General features: G+C 37.9%; 1 protein-coding gene across 3 annotated transcripts in view; it reads right to left on the minus strand.

Annotated features, from left to right (window-relative positions):
• Positions 1 to 2,192: 2,192 nt before the first annotated feature.
• The window catches only part of KLF12 (Kruppel like factor 12), a 449,435-nt gene continuing 430,116 nt past the window's right edge, over positions 2,193 to 21,511 (minus strand). For 2 of the 3 annotated variants that reach the window (XM_025364466.1, XM_025364469.1), the window contains one exon: positions 6,903 to 11,856. In XM_025364466.1, coding sequence (XP_025220251.1) covers positions 11,675 to 11,856 — 182 coding nt within the window. In that variant the 3' untranslated portion in view covers positions 6,903 to 11,674. Of the gene's footprint in view, positions 11,857 to 21,511 lie in introns of all 3 variants that reach the window. The other variant, XM_025364468.1, reaches the window with a different exon arrangement.

The following is a 21,511-nucleotide window of genomic DNA, read 5'->3' on the forward strand; positions in this document are numbered from 1 at the left end:
ATAGACAATCACTCAAGTGTATGAGCTGTGTAGGCGTTCATTGGTGAATTTAGACTAAACAGGAAGTGATGTAAATTATAGTTATTACACTGCTGGGAGAGAAATATATTAAATCCAGACAGCACACGAACAAAGCACAAGAAGCTCATTGTGTTGAAGGAAACCACGCACTTTGGTGGGAAGACAATGCACTATATAGTATGAAAACCCTCCATGGCCACTGGGACCAAAATAATTTTTTAGGGAGCATGATTTTGTTCTAGCACTGAAATATTTTTTTCTTTTCTGATAAAGCCCCAACGTATTCTAAGCTGAAGTACATCACTGCTCCTGTACTTTTAACTATTTCATGTGTTTTTTTGGTAGACTTTAAACTGGGGAGAATAAGAAACAATGAAACCATTAGATTAGAAATCATGGCTATGGCAAAACAGCTAGAGTAAAGGTAAAACATGAGATAGTGATTATCTATCACCTGTGTAATTCCAGCCATCATTGAAGTATCCAAGAATCATCCTGGTAGAGGAAATATCAACAAATAAATTACCCTGAGAGAAAAATAACATCATGTGATCTAGTCCATGAAATCTGTCTCATTGGTCTATGTGTATGACAAAGCCTCCTGGGGTGAGCTGAAAAATAAATAAAAAACAAAGCTGGAGAGCTGGTTTGGCTGCTTGTATGGCCTACAAAGAACAGTCAGAAAATCAGGCCAAAGATATATAAACTTAATGTCCAATTCACCATTTGGTTACAAAGTCATATCCAAAATGAAGTAAATGAATGGATTCATTTTAGCCTTGCAAGTATTACTACGTTTCAAAACAGAGTAGAACAAGATAGACTTTTTATTGGCCCTTGCCTTAACTGAATATTTCTAAAATGGCACAACTAAAATCTTTACAAGAAAATTAGTAAACATGTACTTAATGGCTTATGGCCTCACTTTTCAAAGAATCGTATAATCTTCTAGACAGTGATTTATTCTGTAAGGCTGGTGTCGAACTCACCAGGAGGTGAGGCTCTCACCGAGAGAGGAAATGACTCCCACAAGATCCTTTCCTAGTGCTCAAAGCAGGGCCAGCTTGGGGAGCGTCAACACAACCGTATGCTAAGCCTCCCAACTGATGGCAAAAGAGGAGGCTTCAGTCGGAATGGGATGGGCCTGGTGGCCCCCATGGCTCCCTCCAGTTCCCCTGAATACAGTAGAACAACTTCACAGAACTCAGCGTTCATTTGGAAGTAGGTTCGAGTCAGTCATAAAGCGAACCAATATCAATTTTCGTCTCTGATTTGTATGAGTTATTAAACTACACTCTGGTCTGCTGAGTATGAAATGAAGGACAGTATTTCTGTTGGGTTTATTTATATTGGTACATATATAATCAAAGGTATTTGTTGAATGTTTTATGATAGTCATTGCTATTCTCTCTTCCACCTTAATCTCTGCTCCCCACCACCCATCCTTTCTCCATCTCTATAATACACTCATATCTTTTTAGTGACTAAGGACACTGATCCTGGAACCAGATTGACTGGGCAAGTCACCAACTCTCAGTGCCTCACTTTTTCATTGGTAAAATTTGGTTAATAATAATAGAACTCAGGATTTTTGCAATGAATAAAAGGGAACAAATAGAATGCTTAGAACATTGCCTTGCATCTGGGAAGTACTCAAATATTATTTTAAAAATTACTATCTATCATCTATCACCATTCCATATAATTATTAGTAGTATTTAATACCATTCCCTTTGTAGAATGGAATTTTTCTAGTTCTCTGATTAAAAGACACTAGTAAGACACTTAAACAGATTTTCAAGTGGTTATTTGAGCAATTATTTAAAGATATTCTACTCATTAATGGTCTTATTTTCAAAAGCCTTTATAACCCAGTTTTCTTAAAAATCTACAGAAATCAGCTAACTGTAGCAGGTGTTAGATGAATCATTCTATACTTAAATGATACGTAAAGTGGGAAGAAATTACAATCTCCAAGGATTCAATTCTGGACTCTGAAAGATGCATTTTTCATATCACTTTATATTTCTGGACTACTTTTTAATTTTATATTCATTAAAATATTAAGCTAGCAATCCCTACTTAGGTGCTGGGTGTTATGAAATAAAAACGTTGCTTTTTTAGAATAGACTCTATTTTGTTCTGTGTTTTAAATTACTATACACAAATGGTAAAACTTTTCATAACAAAGGTTTAATTAGAATGGTTAATAACTATGATTTCCAAAGCGTCTGAGTCAGTTAGGGAGTTTTGTTCCATACAAAATGCTTTATTTAACCTTCATGCCTTCATTCAGATAATTATACAAATGCATACAGTTAAAGGTTTAAACTCTATTTCAGTTCACAGCTCAATTCATAGGAAAGTTGAATACAGAAAAGCAATGCACCAACAGAATATGTCTGAGACACCATTAAAAACAATAACACTTGTTCATTTAAATCTCTGAGAATAGACTGGAATAATCATCCTCTGAGAGAATCTCATTAGGAGGGTCTCCCTTTACATTATCATAGGGCAAAAAAAATCACCATTTTACAGTAAAAGGAAAAAAGCTCTGAGTATATTTACAATACATACACTATACATAAATACAAGAACAACACTTACATAATATTAATAAACTTATAACAGGGGTTGCCTAAACACTACAGAGTATATAAATGCAGAGGAAACTATTGGGAAATTAGGTCTTTAGATAAACTGGAGAAATAAATTCATTTGCAATTAAAATTCTGAACAGAAAACCAAATAAAGATTTAAGAACTCAACACATTTGCTTGCCAGCATCATTAGGGGGCTTTATCCTTTAATGTGTACGACCTCCTCTGGGCACTCTTAACTCTCTGGGGTCAGAGACCCAAGAGTCTTTTGTAAAATTACATCCACAAAGCAAATCAGATGCAGCCCATCTATTCAATTTGCTGTTCAGAGGCTTCAAGCCTAGAATAACTCTTTTGTAAACTAAAGGATGTTTTTGTTATTTTTACACGGAAAGATCTTGTGATCCAATTACCACGTATAATGAGTTAAACGTCAAGGAAAAAAAAAAGATGCCTGCCGGATTTGGCCAAAGATGATATTTTTCTTTATTCCCATGTATTTTTTTTCAAATATGACTGAGAGATTTATTCAAAAGAACATGACGTTAGAATTGACCCCCACACACCAAGAACAACGTCTAGACTACTACTAATTATAACTAAGTCATTTTAAGTGGCAGGTGGGTATCTTAAAGGTGGTCTGTTCTCATCATTTCACAACACAAAGTTCTGAGTACATTCTTCTATGGACAAACATGAATTTGCTGGTTTCTCTTTTTTTAAATGAGCATGTTATGATACACATAATTGCATTATGATGCAGGATGACATAATACATAAGACGATGTTTTCAAGCTGGTTTTATAAGTACTTATCTCACATCCACAGAGAGTTGGTTTGCCATGTGATGCAATGTGTCCCACAAAGACATGAACAAAACAATACAGTCACTATCCCACAGGGGGACAGTGATTTTTCAAAATGAAGTTTTAAACACAACAAATCGTGGACAGACACGTCGATAGGAAAGAGCCTTGAATATAGGCACCAGTGCCCCAGTTCAACAATATCCATCCAATGTAATAAAGTTTGAGGAAAAAAATATACACTATAGTCTGGATGTAATTACAAAATTCTGCCATGGGAAAACTAGAACACAAGTAGGGCAAAAGAATTTTCTATGATTTTTTTTTTTTTTTTTGCCATATCTTTGGAGCATGAAATTAGCAGAAAGGGAAGATGTTGGCATGTCCCTAGAATATCTTACTTTTTGATTGCTTGGACACTTTTATCACTAGATTTGGATCCAAATTCCATCCTCCTATTGACCCTTACTTCTCAACAAAAATGAATCTCTGTGAAAGTCTTGGTGAACCTGCTTTGGAAGAAGACGGAATAATTCACACAAGGAGTCCATTCATTGGTTCTTGCCTTGCACAAAGGGTGGACTCTTGTCTTAAACACTTCAAATTTCTAGAGATGAAATCCAGAAAGAAAAAGTACTGAGGTGACTGTTTCCACTATTCATCTCTTTTCAATTCACTTCAAGTTGTGGTTTTTGTTGTGGAAAATTATTGCTTGTGAAACCCAATTAACTGAGAAGAGCCCCAGTCTGCAGCAGGTTGTGCACATGGAACACTTGCTCTGAGCATGGAAGAGAATTTGTTTATATAACTTTTATCTCTTTCCCCAGCCAAGTAACAGGGAGAAAGATCATAATTCAGGAGATTCATTTTCAGAAACAGAAACACTATGAGAAATGACATTCTCTTAATGTTTTCTAAGTCCATTAGTACTTCCATGAATCAATACTGTCAGAGACCTTGTTCTACACAGAAAAGCGCGAGGAATTTCATTTCTCTGATGTTGGACAGCTTCTTACATAAAATTCAATTAAACTAACAACAATACTATAAACAAATTATTTATAAGACTATTTAAAACATTCCAACGCAGAGCTGTTAAGTGAGAACTCTGAAAAAGAATTATCCATTATCTCTCCTTTATCATAATCTGCATGTTTGATTGCCACCCCATTACCAACTGCAAGAGTGGGCTCTGATATTAATAACTAGTTGCATGGGGGTGAAAATTTCAAATGCATCTGAAGCAGATTCTAGAATGTCTATATTGGTGGAAAGGCATACAAAGAGTTGAGGAACTGAGAAAGTGTACTCAGGCTAAAATGCTACTAAGTATTTGAATGATTTTGGAGCTCCAGGCCAGACATTTATGAGAAAAATGACAAGTTCAGGGAGACAACTGGTTGCTATTGTTTGTTTGTAATGATCCTTCATGCATGACTTTCCAGGAGAGGCCTGATTTCAAATATTCAGTACCATTGTTAAGTCATGTGTTGCATCATGTTCCGATATTTCACTTGAAAAATATGATGACTACTCATGCATGTTGTCCGTAATAAAATTACTGAGAGTCAGGAATCTGGGAAGGTGGTTTCGGGAAACCCACGTGCAGTGTGGTGGAGTGGAAAAGACACAGGCAGACCTCCAGGTCACAGATAGACGGTTTCACTTTCCTACTCTGCCGTTTACTATTTCTCCATCCACAAACAACTCAGCCACACTTCCCATGCCTTCGTTTCCCATGCATAAAGTGTAGAAATGTTGTACAGGTTGGAGATAACGTATCTAAAAATTGCCTAGCCTATCGCTTGGCACATAGTGTTTAATAAAGAATAGCTATTATTTTCATCGTTTGCTGAATGTGTAACCTTTCACGGTACTTCAGTTTTTTTCAGACAACACATGGAAAGAAGCCCAGTCAGAAGACTTGACTTCAGTGAGATTAAGGAACCCGGCAGCTTTCCTTTGACACTCAATTGGTTATTTTACCCGCTCATCCTGGTACATTTCCTTCTCCCTCTTCTTTCTAACATTGGGAGGAGAAAACAGTGGATGTTTTTTGAGGCCTGTGGTCTGAGTTCATCGTGGAAGTCTAAAGCCTGAATGTTTAATCACAGTCCTACTTTTAAAATTGCCCTTACCCGATGTGTGACTCTCCATGAGTATAATTTTACTGATAGCCTCAGTAGCTTGTTTGGGTGAATTTGTGCTCTGAGATGGCGGGGTTGGAGAATTTCCAGGGTTCATGGTCTATTCACATGAGTCTCATTGCATATCTCTATCCATGACTCCACTTTTAGTAGTACAGTAATTACAGGAAAGAAACCTGTGAGCTTCTGAATGTTTATCTGGTAATTTTTAGGACTAACTTCAAAATTGGTTAAAGGCTAGGCTTACTAAGTGTCAGTAGTACTTCAACAGACTTTTTGGGGAGAAATGATTCTGCCAATATTCCTTCCAAAATGATTCTTAGATGATAATAGGAAATATTAGGGGAAAGGGGAATGAAGAAATGTAAAGATGAATTTGTGCGTTTGGTATGATTGGATAAAATGAACAAGCACACAAATATCCTTCAGTCTTTTGCTCTAAATAAATTGGTGTTTTTAACTGAGCAAAACTTTTTGAATCATACATACTGTTTCATAAGTTTGGGGCAAATGACAGTCAACTTTTTATCCAGAAATTTTAACTACCATATGCAATAGTGTTCATTGAAGACAAATTTAATGTTCAGATTTGTGTTCTTATATTCTGCAAGTTAGAAAGATCAAATTAAGAAATGTTAATGTAAACAAGATTAAGTATATTTGAAAGATATAGATGCTTTTTTTGTGGGCATGTGAACAGATTGGATTTACTATGTGCATGTATTTACTCTCTGTGTATGTGTGTATGTGTGTGTGCGTTCACATGTGCAGGAAAAAACCCAGTCTTATTAAGAATTATTGCTGTGTAAAAGTATAGGAATATCTCATTGGTCATAATGTTTACTGACAGGCACTTTCAGCATTTAATTTATTTCTGAAAATGGGCATTAGCTTATTTCTATTGCGAGTATAGATTCATTTAACATGTGGCCATATCCACAGCACTTAATCTTGTCAACATGTAGTTATACCTAAAAGCAGTCTCCCTGGAATAAAACAAGAATAAACACCTGTATGATTGTTTCATCAAGAACCACTCTATTGAGGAGGGAGATAACTTAGAAAAGAGAACAACTGTAAGATGCTCCTCTTTAGTACAAGCAAAATCCTGTGCAGCTGTTTTGTCCTTTTCAGGAAAAGACATTACTAGTTTGGAATCCGTTGTCTGCAACTTAAAATGACTTCATTATATTTTAAACCATCCTGGCTAAACCATGACAAGTGGCCACTCTATTTTGAACAGAACACGAAGAACATGCTCTGACAAAGTTGGACAGAGTTCCCACGGCAATATTGCTCACTGTGTGTAAGATATACAAGGCATATCTGAACAAGATTTTTCTTTTTATTGTGATGAAAACTAGAAGCTCTTTTTCCCAACATACTTCATCAAACTATTTACAACCTCTGTAAAATTTGTGAGTTTGAAAATACTTTTTCCACTATCACATATGTTACGAATACAGTAAAATATCTTCACTCTATTTTTTAAAGATGCAGTATCCTTCTATTTCATTTTCTTATGAAAATCTGGATTTCTATTGCAATTGCTCAGTAATTAGCATATTTAAAGTATCAATGGACATGGGTTACTAAACAGACATTACTCTATAATGAAACTGTGAAAATATAGCAATTTTTATGTACATTTCTTAACTATAAAATGCAGGCAGAGTCATATATAGTATTATAAGCCGGTTTCCTAATAAGGTAAGTAACTCACATTTCTAGACAGCATGGATTATTACAAATTCTTTTTAAAAAAGTTCTTTGTTGATATTTGTTAGCCCACTGGCTGCTGCATATACAGTTGTGTACACACATGTGCATGTGTTGGCGCTGTCTGTACAGGTTAAGTGGAAGGCAGTGTGGGGATGAGTAGAAATGTCATATGGAAGACATGACTTACCAAACCCCTTTCTAAACTAAAGCCAAAACAAACTGAAGAGACTTTTTTAATGGGATGCACTACCTCAGAAAAACTAAAGGGAGAGATTTGGTCAGTGATGTTTTATACTAGAATACATTTACCTGCTAAGTTTACAGGCAACACTGAAGAGCAAAATCTGAGACTGGATTATGAACTATGAATATTAAGGCTTTCTGGGCCTATTATGATTCCTAAGAGTTACCTCACATTCAGTCCCTTATACGCAGACTGTAACATGGATGCTGGTATTCTTAACACTGCTTAATTTCTGTCAATCCTCACTATAAATGTTAAGACACCGTTAGAACAACATCATGGCTACATTTCTAAGCAGTCATAACAACATAACAAAGGCGTATTAATACATTTGAAGGCCTCACCTCACCAGATTTATTCAGTTGCAGCTTTGGTAAGTATAATAAATCAAGTACAGAATAAGGAATACTGCATCTTTATCCATATAAATGTTATCATTCTAATGAACTGATTTCAAAGTGCAGAATTATGTTTAAAACACAAATGGCAATTTAAAGTTAAAAAGAATTGTAAAAAATGAACGCAATCTTTGCATAAACTATTCCAAATTTAAACCATAATGAAAATGGCCTCTTTAATCACCTGGAACTGGCATTTGTAAACACTAGCATTTTGTAAGTTCTTCTCCTGACAATCATCTTCCTTTTGCCCACTTAAGCTTTCAAGTGAATGAAAAGTGCTCATTTTTAAAAAAAGTGTGGTTTATGTTGCTGTTACTCAACTGCTTTTGAAAACAAATGTCCTATAGTGTTTTGGAGAAATGATGCCAGGCAGAAGTATAATCTTTATGGTAAAGTCATTAGAAATCTCAGTCTAACTGCCTTAATAGAACTTAAGACAAGTTATCAAGCAGGCTTCTCAGAGTCCACAAACAATTGACAGAATGAGGGCAGAGGTGGATGCAGAAGCATGAATCTTTTTCCAAACAACTTAAGATCAGAGCAGGAAAAGGGATTCTTAAAACCTCAAAGGCTGAACGTCATAACTTTTCAAATACTGTAACTCCCTTGAAATCAATCCCTATACTGCAAACAGAAAATCAGGTCTACTGCAGCTGCTTAAGCTGTTAACGGCTCTATGTGTATAAGTTCCCAACCGTGCACATATCCCCAGCTGCAAACTGAACAGCTTCAAATTTAAAATCAAAGAATGCTTCTAGTTATGGAACAACTGATAAGTCCTTTAGGATTCTACTGCTTTTCTGTTGCTCACGATGCACTGTGCTTTTTGAAAGAGGCTAGAAATGGACATGAGATGAAATGGAGGCTTTTCTATGACTGAAGACATTCCATTTCTTTCTGTCCCAAACCACTTTTTCCTTTCCATGGGGAAATACTTTTAGAGAATTTGCCATATCTCAAGACAAGCCCCAGAGAAGTTTCAGTTCCTGAGGCTAGACCAGGGACTCATTCACTTAATTGTGCTTAGATCCCTTCTTAGAAGTACTGATATGTCAAAAGGTGAAAATGATGGAATGCTGACAGGTTTTATCAGTTAACTTACCATCTCAGTCTGGTTTCCACTTTCAGAGGATAAGGAAAAATGTTCCCTTCCCCAAATCCATCCTATGTTATTAGAAAAGTGCAACTCATTTAGTTCTGTGCTAAATTTAAACCAAGCTGTCACTCAGGAAGCTTACCCTGCCTGTCAGTTTTATGAATTCTAAAAACCAAGTCTACCTGTAATACTCTCAAGACATCTTTCAGCAGAGAAAAGAACTGGCTCTTTTTATGAGAGCAAGCAGGACTAAATGCAAATCTACACTTCACTTGAGGGATGCACCGACTACTTGCCAACTAGGTGCTGGTACTAGTGCCAGGGGATTCATGGCTGTGTTTGTCCCTCTCTGTGTTCTCTGTCACTGACTAGTAACCAGCGCTGGGATGCATCAAGAGACCTTTTTCTATTCTGAATGGTCACAGGCAATGTGAAGTAGGAGTTGCATATAGTACAAAAAAAACTTTCCAGGTGGTAAAAAACCCACTGGTTGATGAGTAGTAGATTGTGTAGCTCAAGATGCTATTTATCACTAGAACTGCAGCCCTTGTTGGAGGGAAATTGCCTGATGAATTTTTGAGACCTGGCAGACAATATAGAGCACATATTTGTGAAGCCATAATTTGACCTGAAAATCATTACACTGTTGCTTAACGTTTTAAAAAATTCCTTTGAATACCATCCAACACAAATTGTCCTTGTTTCAATGTTCATAGTTCTCGCTTCATCAGAGTAAGATTATCTGAATTAGAAGATGATCCTAAAAAGGATAATTCTGTAACCGGAAATTATTTCAGAATGTCCAGACATTTAAAAATGAGCTAGTAATATTGTGAGGTTAATATGTGCAATTCCCAAAATCAAGTGTTTGTAATTAAAATATATTGCAAAGGTCTTTGTTGGAGACCTTTTCTATCTAAGCTATAAAAAATTCTAGCAACAACAACAATAACAACAACAAAAATCTCACCAAGCCCCTCAGCCACAGAAAGCTGGAAAAAAGCCCAGCTTGTAGTGGGGACACAATATGGTAATTTTTCTGAAAGAATGCTTGTTGGTGATGTATTGCTTGTTTACTGTATATTTTGCTAGTTGCAAAAAGGTTCATAATTTTAGGGGCTGATGGAACTAACACCTTCCTCTCATCCTCCGCACAGGATGAGTGGGTTCAATATCCCTGCAGATGCCAATGCAGGACACCTGGGTCCTGATACAGTTTAGAAAATGAAATCTGTATAGAAGAACCTATTGGAGAGTCACTTATCCTTGGCTCTCCAAGAGAGGAAACTAGCACCATGTCGGGCTTTCTATGGGAAGCATTCTCTGTCCACTGATTCAGTTCCAAGGAGAACTGACGCATTAACTGAAGAGTTAATTCCCGGCTATGCCTCCCTTGCCTTTCTAGTCACCAAATAACTGTTTTCAAACAAGAAAAGGGGAGCATAATCTTTAATTGTGGTACTCAACCAAGCTGGACAACAAACAGCAGAAAGATTACCTCAGTGCTGTAAATGGAACCAAGACATCTAAAATGCTGGGGTGTTTTTTACAATCCCTTTAGTAAGTATGAAAATTGGTAACGTGAGTCCTCAGTGAAGTTATTGTAGGAAAGTCCTTTTATTCATTATTGCTTTTCTCCTCAAGAGGCGCATTATTTCCATCTCTGCTTTGTCTGATTTTTCATGTTCACTGACTTTGCCTGGGCAGCCCCACCTCTTACCTTGGTGCCAGTGTGTCTAAGAAAGTTTTTTTCCCCCGGTTCCTTGTAATCAAATACTAGGGGCAGGAAGAGATGATGCCTAGGTGAGAGAACACTGCAATTTGAAGTGGGGCAGTAGTTTTTTAGACAGGCTCTTCCTATTCAACTACAGAACACCTCTGTGCCAGTCCATGCCAGGGCAGAGACCAGGACGAGACTTCAACTGCCCCTCTGCTCGAACAGATGAACAAAACAGAATCAAAACAAAACAAAAACAATCAACGACAAACAAATGAAAGATTCAATGTTGGTTTTCTTCAGGGCATGGCAGAATGACAAGTTGCGAGTGATATCTAGTGGCCGCCATCGCGATTGCAAAGGGCTGCCTGAGTGCCCTTTCTTTGCAGGTAATGGGACCTCTCCATCTGCTTCTTCGTTTCTACTTTCATGCTGCTTGCTGGTAACAGATTGGATGTGTGTTCTAGCTTACTCAGATCGTAACTAAAATTTCTGTAAAAAGGGGTTAAGGGGTGGGATGATGAGAGATTCATCCAAATTTAAAAGGTCTTGCTCTAGCCATCAATTTGTGGTAGGTGACCTTTAAGGTATCAATAACAAAATGTCTGACAGCTCAGAAAATGTACAAGCTACAAACATCTTTAAATGGCAGAGGACACAGCACGGAAAACAATGCCTGTCTCTTCAACATTTATGTCACTGAGCTCCCAGGCCCGCGTAAAGACGGTTCTCGTGTAGTCAGGATGGGGGTTACCTTCAGACCAAAAGAAGTGTGCCTTCTTTTTCCTCCTCTGGTTTCAGACATCGTGGGATGGTGATGCCCTTTTGTGTTAACACTGTGAAGGGGATTCAGCCCTGCTGAATTGGGTGCCGCTAAGAGATCCAGCTCTTACGCTCAGCTGGACAGGTAGCATTCCTCACACCAGCATATGCCTCCGGCGGTGCAGGGCCAAATGATCTGACCGGGAAAAGCTGCGATCACAGTCCGCGCACTTGAATGGCTTCACTCCCGTGTGTTTGCGGTAATGCCTTGTCAGTTCATCCGAACGAGCGAACTTCCAGGTGCAGCCTTCCCAGGTACACTTGTAGGGTTTCTCTCCTGGAAGAAACAAAGGAACACAAGCTTTGGTGCTCCATCCATCCCTTTACCATAACAACCAGGCCGGTACTCGATTTTGGGAAACTTGTGTTCTCAATGAATTTTTCAGTTGGTAAATCTTTGTCGGGAAACCTTACCATCCCACCAGCTGGCTGGGTCAGGCAGGTGAGGGTTTCAACCTCGTCTTGCCTGCTGTGACACCTGGCAAGCTAGTTAACACTGGTGTCTTCCTTTATGACTTTGCCATCAACATATCAAAAGGCATGGATTAACTGCCACTGGATATATCACCACTAGTAGACTAAAAAGAAATCATTAAAGCTTTACCCAGTTTGATTTGATTTTAAGGCTGAAAGTCACAAAGAATTCTTATGGTCAATCAGTTATGCTTTGTTTCAACATCCCCCCGTCACCCTTCCCTCCAACAACTGTATATCACTTAGATGGCTTAAGGCAATTTTAAAACACAATGTCCAAGAATGCACACAAAATTTTACTGAACAATAATGTACTCTACTACCCCCAGATATCAGGTATTAAGCACATATTGCTCATACACACCTACTTTTTGCTTGTTCTTTTGGGGAAAATCCTAGATGCCTTAATAGAGTAAAGTTTAAATACATTTTTCAGGACTTAAGAATCAGGGTAAGCCCTGAGAAATCATCACGTTGGTCCTAGAGCTAAAATTCACAGAGAAAAGCTGTCTGAAGAAGTATGTAATTTGACCGGGTCCCTCAGTCAACTTGTAAGGACAGTAAAATAGGCAAAGGCTGTGCTGGGAAAAGATACACTAGCCATTGTCCAAATGAGCTCCCAGTGGGAGTGGGACAATAGTTGACCCGGGTGTGCTGTTTTCCTGGCTCTCATTCAGAATGGGAGGCCTGTCCTCATGCGACCCCACAAACACTGATCTCTTCTGCCCCTTACACCCAACTGTCTACAATGTGCTTCTTGGCCACACATGGCCTCTGGTGAAAAGAGTCTAAGATAGGGAAGGAGCTATCTGCTGTTCCCCATGCATGAAGCTACAAAGTGAGTATTGTTGACACCACTTTACAGATGAGAAAACTGAGGCTTAAGGTAGTAACATTACTCAAAGTCAGTAAAAAGACTGCATGGCTCTCAATCCAGCGCTTTTCACTATTTTACAGTGGAATGGATAATTCTTACCCTATCTAAATGTTGTCACATCCTCAGACAGAGTTAGTGTCACTTTCTTAGGTACTCTGAAATTATTCACTTCCTATTTCTATGACATCACCTATCACAATATACCATAAAGATTTCATTTAGACGCCCTTCTCTACCAGTTTCCGAATACTTGGAGATCTGGGACTACTCTGCCTCTACTATTTCACTATCGCTGGAGCCTAGAATAGCTGCCAAGCAAGTACTTGAATGTGTTAATAAAACTGCAACATACACACACAAATACACACACATAGGAACATATACGGGAAACTATAGGACCTTGTAAATGAGATGTGCAGGTAATGCCTACGTGGGAAAACTAGACCAAACTGGACCCAACATTTTTCATTCAACTGTTAAATCAATGCTGTCTATGTGGATTCTTACAGGATCAAGCAGCCCTTTCAGAAGAGAGTGAATAGTTCAAGCCTGTTAAATCTAGAAATACTGATGCACTAATTGTGGCCCCAGGTTGCTCTAGGTTTTTCTGAAAGGGCTCCTTTTAAGAAAAAGCCTACTGCCTGGATTGACACCAAACCTCAACTTCTGATTCACTGTGGTTGTCCCATGGAGACAAAACTGTATTTGCATATGTGTACCGACCAAAGTTTGACAGAAATTAAACAAAAATCGGCAAAACTCTTAACTTAAAAAGATTGGAGGTCTACTATATAGTATATATTATTACCTACATGCTTTTATGTGTTACATGTCATGTCTACATGGTTTTGAAATTTATACTATGAGCATGAATTCTAATAAGCTGAGCTTGATATAATTCATCTTTTCAAAAATATATCCATCTTTGGTACACTGAGCTGAGCTAGTTCGATGTTGGTCACTGACAACCATTTCTTAGCTATTTCCTGTGTTGCTATGGAACCAGCTAGAGAGAGTGGAAGGCCTAGAAAGAAAACAATAAAATTTCATCTTCACTGGAGATGAGCATTGCTCAGTTGTGTAGTAGGAGGATGTGTTTCTCTCTGGGTCAGGAAGTGGCACATGGGATTAGATAAACTGGCTGGGTGTGGTTGTTTACGGCAGTAATCCCAGCACTTTGGGAGGCCGAGGTGGGAGAATCACTTCAGGCCAGGAGTTCAAGATCAGCCTGGGCAACAAAGTGACATCCTGTCTCTACAGAAATTTATTTATTTTTTTAATAAGCCAGGTTCAGTGCCATGCACCTGTAGTTCCAGCTACTGAGGAGGCTGAGGCAGAAGAATTGCTTGAGTCCAGGCCACAGTGAGCTATGACTGTGTTACTGCCCTCCAGTCTGGGTGGCAGAGTACAACACCGAAAGAAAGAAAGAAAGAGAGAAAAGAGAGAAAAGAGAGAGGAAAGGGGAAGGGGAAGGAGGAGGGGAGGGGGAAAGAAAAGAAAAGATAAGCTGCTGGATCCTGCCCTGGACATTCCAGATAGTGGAGGAAGGGGCTCTGTAACACGGGTGCACCTGGGGAGGAGCGGTAGACAAGAACTTCCAGGCTCATCTTAACAAGGATGTGAGAGGTGGTACCAAGGCAGAGACGATTTATACCTCAGGTACTGTCTAGCTTTTTTGTACTTCCAATTTAGTCACTTAAAATTCTCTAATTTTTTCCTTAAAATGATACCAGTCATACTTTTATTTTCACGTTGGCTATTTAATAATGGTAGTTATGTCCTTTCCACTTGAAAATCTAGAGCAGGGGTTAGTAAGTTGTGGTCCGCACTTTTGCCTTCAATGCCTAAGACCTTTACTATCCAGTCGTCTATGGAAAGGGTTTGCCAACCCCTGATTATAAGAGATGGCCATCTCTGCTTTTGGTAAGCTTCATGAATATGTTAGCTTGTTGAACTGGGGTTATATATTACACATTGGGAGTTTGAAATGGGTGGGTGATGGAATGTTTTAGTTACAGTTCAATCACTTAATCTCAAATTAGGATCCCTGATTCAAATTCTAACAGTCCTCTGAGTAATAAACACACATGATATTTCAAAAACTTCAAATTGATTTCTGGGCAACAGGAAATGAGTGACCCTCTTAAAAGACTCAACACTGAGGACAGTGGCTCAGGCCTAGAATCCCCGCTACTTGGGAAGCTGAGGCAGGAAGATCCCACTTGAGGCCAGGAGTTCGAGACCATCCTGGGCAATACAGTGAGACCCCCGTCCCTGCAATCTCCAAAAAAAATAAAAATAAAAAAACGTAGCCAGGTGCAGTGGCTCACACCTGCAGCCCCAGCGATTCGGGAAGCTGAGGTGAAAGACTGCTTGACACCAAGAAGACTTCCAGTCTACAGATAAGCTATGATCATGCAACTGCACTCCAGCCTGTGTGACCGAGCAAGACCTCGCCTCCAAATTATAAAAATAAATAATTTTTAAAAATGAAAATTAAAAAAAAAAATTGAAAAAGGCTCACTCAACTCAATCAGACCTAAAAATACCCTCAGAATCTTTTGCTCATAAATAAAGTACAATAACCTCACCTATGAGGGTGAAGGTCACATGGCCTGAAGTCCTGAAGTTCAGGAGTGCCTCTCTATACTTCACCTGGTAACCAAAAGTAAGGATTCTACATAATGATGGCGCCCCGCCTCATCTCCAGCTCCTTTAAATACAGTTGTGTTAAAATAGCCACTGGGAACACGAATGAGTTACCCTCCTATTGAGTCTGGGAAGTGGAGTTACAAAATGAGAAGGATCAGAAAGTAGAAGCTGAGATGTTTGGAATTGTTTCTAAGGTGGCTATTTTAAAGGCAGAAGCAGCAGGGAAAATAGCACCTGGTAGAGCAAGGGTTTGTCTGAGCCCACAAATGTAGAGTGGGGAAACCGTGCAAGTGAAGTGTGATCAAGTGTACTAAACAATCATGAAAAGCAACAGAAGAGGCCTCAGAAATACAAGAGGCAGATACTTCCCTACTCCATGAATAAAATCGATAAAAATGATATATAAATTATAAGCTAGGCCAGATGCAGTGTTTCATGGCAGTAAACCCAACACTTAGGGAGGCTGAGGTGAGAGGATCGATTGCTTGAGGCCAAGAGTTCAAGACCAGTCTGGAAAATATAGCAAAACCTTATCTCTATCAAATAAATAAATCAGCTGGGTGTGGTGGCACACATCTCTAGTCCCAACTACTTGGGAGGCTGAGGCACGAGAATCCCTTGAACCCAGGAGGCGGAGATTGCAGTGAGCTGAAATTGTGCTACTGCACTCTAGCCTGGGTGACAGAGCAAGATTCTGTCTCAAAAAAAATAAACATAAAAAAAAAAAAAAAAAAAAAAAAAAAATATAAATTAAAAAGAAAAAATAATAAAAAAATAAAAATTTATAAGCTACTTGGGGCTAAGTAACTAATGAAGACATATAATAAGGAATGCAAACCTTCCCTATGGGGGGAGGGGGAAGAAAGTATACCAGAAAACAGCAAATTTAATTATCTAAGTGATAAAATTATCCTTATAAAAACATGTACTTTTATGATCCCCCCACAAATCTTATGCATAATATTCTTTGCTCCCATTGCCCCATTAATGAAACTGGAATTTAAGCATTCTCTCACCATGCTTGAAAAAAAAAGAAAACAAGATCTTCAACTCTCTCCTCAAAATTAGAGGCTGATATATGGGGGTAGGGGAAGAGAAGATGGCTACTGTGCCCAGCCAGAGAGCTCAAGAGAGACCTATGTTTTCATTATACGCACCCAGTGCCTAGTATTTCATTAAAAAAAAAAAAAAAAAAAAAGGGAAAGAAAGTCTGTAAGTGCTCTCCTTAGACTAGTCAAATTTTAGAAATGGATACCAAAAATTTGAGTAGCTACTGCATTGTGTTTTAACGGCACACTGTATCTTATGCTTGTGCTTTGAAGCAATTTAAAGCGCACAATCTTATAAACACATTAAGAAAGCAGAAACTAACTTCATGATGAGAGTAAAAAACTAATTAGAATGATAATTAAGTTTGTAAGATATCCAGTAGTATGTGTAAACGAGCCCTGAAAGGATATAATAAAGAACAGAATTGTCCTTTTTGTCTTCTTTCCTTTAAAAACTTGCTAGAAAATAGAAAGCTAAATTTAATTTTAAAAAAGTCAGCAGCAGGGACAGAATGGTGAATTTTCCATGAAAATGTTCCTATGGAAAGAGTTGGCTGGGACAATAAATGGAGTCAGACCCCTACCAGGGCCTGGGCTGCTGCTGCACCCAGGCGACTCTGCATCAGGTTGACAATGGTGATCAGAAACTTGATTTCTATTAATTTCTTTAGAAATAATGCATTTCCCTTAAATTCATTTAAATTAGAATTCCTCAAATTACGTGAATTCTGCAACACACATAAGAGGAATGTGCTAATGTGTTATTCAAAACTGTTTTCTCTGGAAATAAGCTAAAAATAAAAATAGCCTACCTACCTTCTTTGCTCCTTTTGTCTAACTCACGAGTACACAGTTAATCCCTTTTGACAAGAGTCTTTAAAAATGTGTTTAATATTTTTCTGAATAATCTAAAGTTTTGACTTCACTTTGATTTGATCATCTTTGATTTTGGTTTCTTGTATTAAATCTATGAAATAGCAAACTTACAGAAAAAGGTATTGTGCATTTATTTGCCAATAAATCTTAATAATTTTTTCTTAAGTTGAGACATTACATTTTTGATATAAAGAGAAAAATCAAAGGACACTAGTTGGGTAGCAGGTGTCTAGCTGGGTGATCCCATGCCAGTGCTTGGTGTATAGTTTATTAACTTCTAGGTCTTCAATTCTGAAGGGATGGTCTCTATGTCCCATGATAAATCCTTAGGCCGTTTCCAGCTTTTGTATTTTTAAAAAAAGAATATGACCATTTTCAGCACAATCTGTGCTTCTCCAGTTCTGTGAAAAACCTGGACTAAACTAGAAAAATTTCTGAAAAAGAAACAAGTTAACCAACACTAATAAGAAGCGCATCTATTTTTTAAAGTGAAATAGTCCTCTAAATGTTAAAAAAACACAATATACCAAAAAAAAAAAAAAAAAAAAAAAAAAAGGGTGAGGGAGGTGTGGTTGTTATTGTTCATCCTAAAAACTCTTTAACTCCAGTGCGGAGTTCATGTTAAATACAACTACGTATGCATATGCAGCATATAAAAATGTAGGTATTATATAAATAGAATAAGTGTTCTGGGAAAATAAAAACTCACATCAGGTTTTTTTTTTTTTTTTTTCCTTGAAATAACTAACTGATTTGTTATGAAAACGACTGTCTCTTTCAATTTTGGTTAAAGAAAAGGATTAAGAGTCACTAAGTGCATTTCCATGACATTTACCCAGCAGAAGGCAGAATAAAGTCTAAAGAAAACACCAGGTATTGAATGAATTCCCCAAACCCACCAAACAAAAATAACTTTTTCAGGTACCTCCCATTTCGCCATCTGAAATGCTGAAAGGTTAATGTGTACTGAGACAAAAGACAGGTGCCCTTTCATATTAAAATGACATGTGAGCAACGCACATAAGAGGAATGTGCAGTTTGAAAAAGCCTGTGTTAAACAAAACACCCATGTTCTCATCAGCCTCTCTATTATTTTCTCAAGCAACTGAAAAGGAACACCTTTTGCAACAGGAAGCACAGGCATTTTCTTAGGTTCAGAAGTGCATTTCTGAAACGTGTCCCTGTTTAACTTTTATAAAGTTACGGGGCCCCAGACACTGACAAATGAGCTTCATTACATTCAAGGCTCAACGTATTTGCTGTGACAATCTGTTTCACTTGAGGAATGGTATTTGCATATGAGGAAAAAAACCAGAATCAAGATTCCTATCTTGTCTTCTGGTTTCTGTTACATTAGTTCATGAAAGTTCACAGAATTTAGATCTGGAAGGAAATTAGGTACTTTCAAGACGAGGAAACTGAAACCTAGAGGCCAGGAAAGAGCTGAGATTACAAGGCTCCTGACTTGTCTACAGATAGACCAGGCGGCTATACCTCTTCATAGGTTAAGGCAGCATAAAATACCAAAGGTTTTGAAATCTGAAAGAGCACACAGCCATATGCAGGCTTAGTCACCTATATGAAATCGATCCAAGGCCAAAAAATTAAGCTTTCTGAAAGCTTCCCAGTTTCCTCATCTGTAAAATAGGAATACCATTTACTCCTACAGCACTGTTGTGAAACTCAAAAATACACACACTACATACCTGGCAAATAATACCCACTCAATAAAGGATATTTTATATTTACAAAATTCAAGGTATATCTGTTTTTATAAAGAAATATAAATAATATAAAGTTAAAAATAGATCCTGTTTGCTGTTTTTTCAGCAATTAATTATGGTTTTGGGGTACGTGGACGCCAATCCTTATGCTGATTTTCTTAACATTTTAAACTATAAAGCTACTTTATAGGCCAAGCAGACCAATCTATTATATAATATCCATTTGGTCCTGTCAATTCAATCAAATAAGTAATCAATATGCCAGTCTCCATTCTACTGAATTGCCTGGATTGAATTAATTGACTATCTTTTTCATTAGGTATTATGAAGACCAAGTGGGTTCCTTCTTTCCTCCTCTAAATAATACTGCATATTCTCTAATAAGTATCGTTGATAAAAATTATATTTGCTAAAGCATATCGTACTTTCCATGTACCATATTTTGCTCTAAGAGCTTTATGGATGTTACCTCATTTAATTTGGACAACTTCTTAATGAAGTCGTTGCAATAACTAACCCCACTTCACCCAGTGTCATCACCCAGTTAGCATGTGTCTCAATTACCACTCACCCTGCCTCTCAACATTTTAAATTAGTGCTGTCATAAACCAGGATATCTGGTCAGAACTGGGCATGGAGACTGCACATGTGAGCTACTACTCACAGGACAGGCAATGGCATTAACAAAAACAGGCTAGCCCTTCTCACTCAGAAGTCCAATATAAATGAACTAAAATAACCCACAATAAAAGTGAACTTCAGTGTAAGTAAAAAGTTCAAGGTCAAAAGACAATATTTTATTTGGCTGTTCTGAGTTTCCATTTCTATGTAGTGACCTTTCTTTTCCTATGTGACTGGTTACTTTTTTCTCTGTTTCTTTTGCAGAGACCTCTTCCTTTACCTGTCACATAAATGTTTCCCAAGATTTTGACTTAACTTCTAACCTGGCAGATGTTCCTCTTGGCTCATACGGCTTCCAATACAACCTATAAGGGAAAGGCTCCTAAGCAGCTATATACCTCAATCTCTCTCCTAAGTGCCAGAGAGGGAGACACGACATTTCCAATTGGCGGTCTGAAAGCATCTTCAACACGACCAAAACTTCCTCAGCATTTACCACCTAAACCTGTTCCTCTTCCAGTTTTGCTATCTGGAAAAATGATAACTCCATCTACTCAGTTACCAAATCATCAATGTCTCCAGTTGGAGAGATTTCTTGGACTCTTCCCTCTGTGTGATTCCCTGCCTGCCCTGCTCTAATAATTACATCTGCCAGTTCTGCCTTCCAAAATCTATCCAGCAGTCTTCCCAGTTTATCCCCACAGTGGTGGTCTACCTTGCTTTAGGTCCTTTCCACCTTTTACCAAGACCAGTTTCTAATGATTCTGTTTCTCCGTCTTGCCTCCTAGGCACACCAATTTATTGTCCATGCTGTAGAGAAAGAAAACTTTTTGAAAGATAATCTGATCATGCCACTTGTTGGCCCCACAGTACCCCGAGACACTCTCTTCCCACCACACTGTGATTGAAGGTTTTCCTTTCTGTCCCACTCAGCAGTGCCACACTGAGGATGGCTTTGAGCCTTGTCACCACTGTATCCCCAGGGACTAACACATTAGTGCTGTGTGCTAATAAAGACTTATTGATCAAACGAATGAAACTACTTTAATTTAAATACTTTGTTCTTTTAAAAATAGAACATAGAAGAGTCAACAAAAGAGTAATCTATTTTTGTGAGACAAAGAGAATATACTGTTTACATTCTATCTATTCTATAATGTTTTCTTGTCTAATGAATTAGAATACATACTTTTGAAAAGAACAATATATTTGTGAGGTATCATTTAATACTAGTGCCACTTGCAGTTCTAGTCTGCAAACAAATATTTTGTTTTAAACCTCTAAAATTAGTAACATGTGACTGAGCCTTGTATTTTGTTGCTCAAATGAGCATTATTTTAACATTTAAAATATATTTCTTACAATTCTATTATTCTTGGTTATGGAGATTTTTAATTGAATTATCACAAGCATTATGAATCAACATTTTATTTATTTATTTATTTATTTATTTATTTATTTTTGAGATGGGAATCTTGCTCTGTCACCTAGGTTGGAGCGCAGTGGAATGATCTCAGCTCACTGCAACCTCTGCCTCCCAGGTTGAAGCGAGTCTCTTGCCTCAGACTCCCGAGTAGCTGGTACTACAGGGGCATGCCACCACGCCCAGATAATTTTTGTAATTTTAGTAGAGATGGGTTTTGCTATGTTGGCCAGGCT

This window comes from Theropithecus gelada, chromosome 17, assembly GCF_003255815.1.
Source record: "Theropithecus gelada isolate Dixy chromosome 17, Tgel_1.0, whole genome shotgun sequence".
NCBI classification, from domain to species: Eukaryota; Metazoa; Chordata; class Mammalia; order Primates; family Cercopithecidae; genus Theropithecus; species Theropithecus gelada.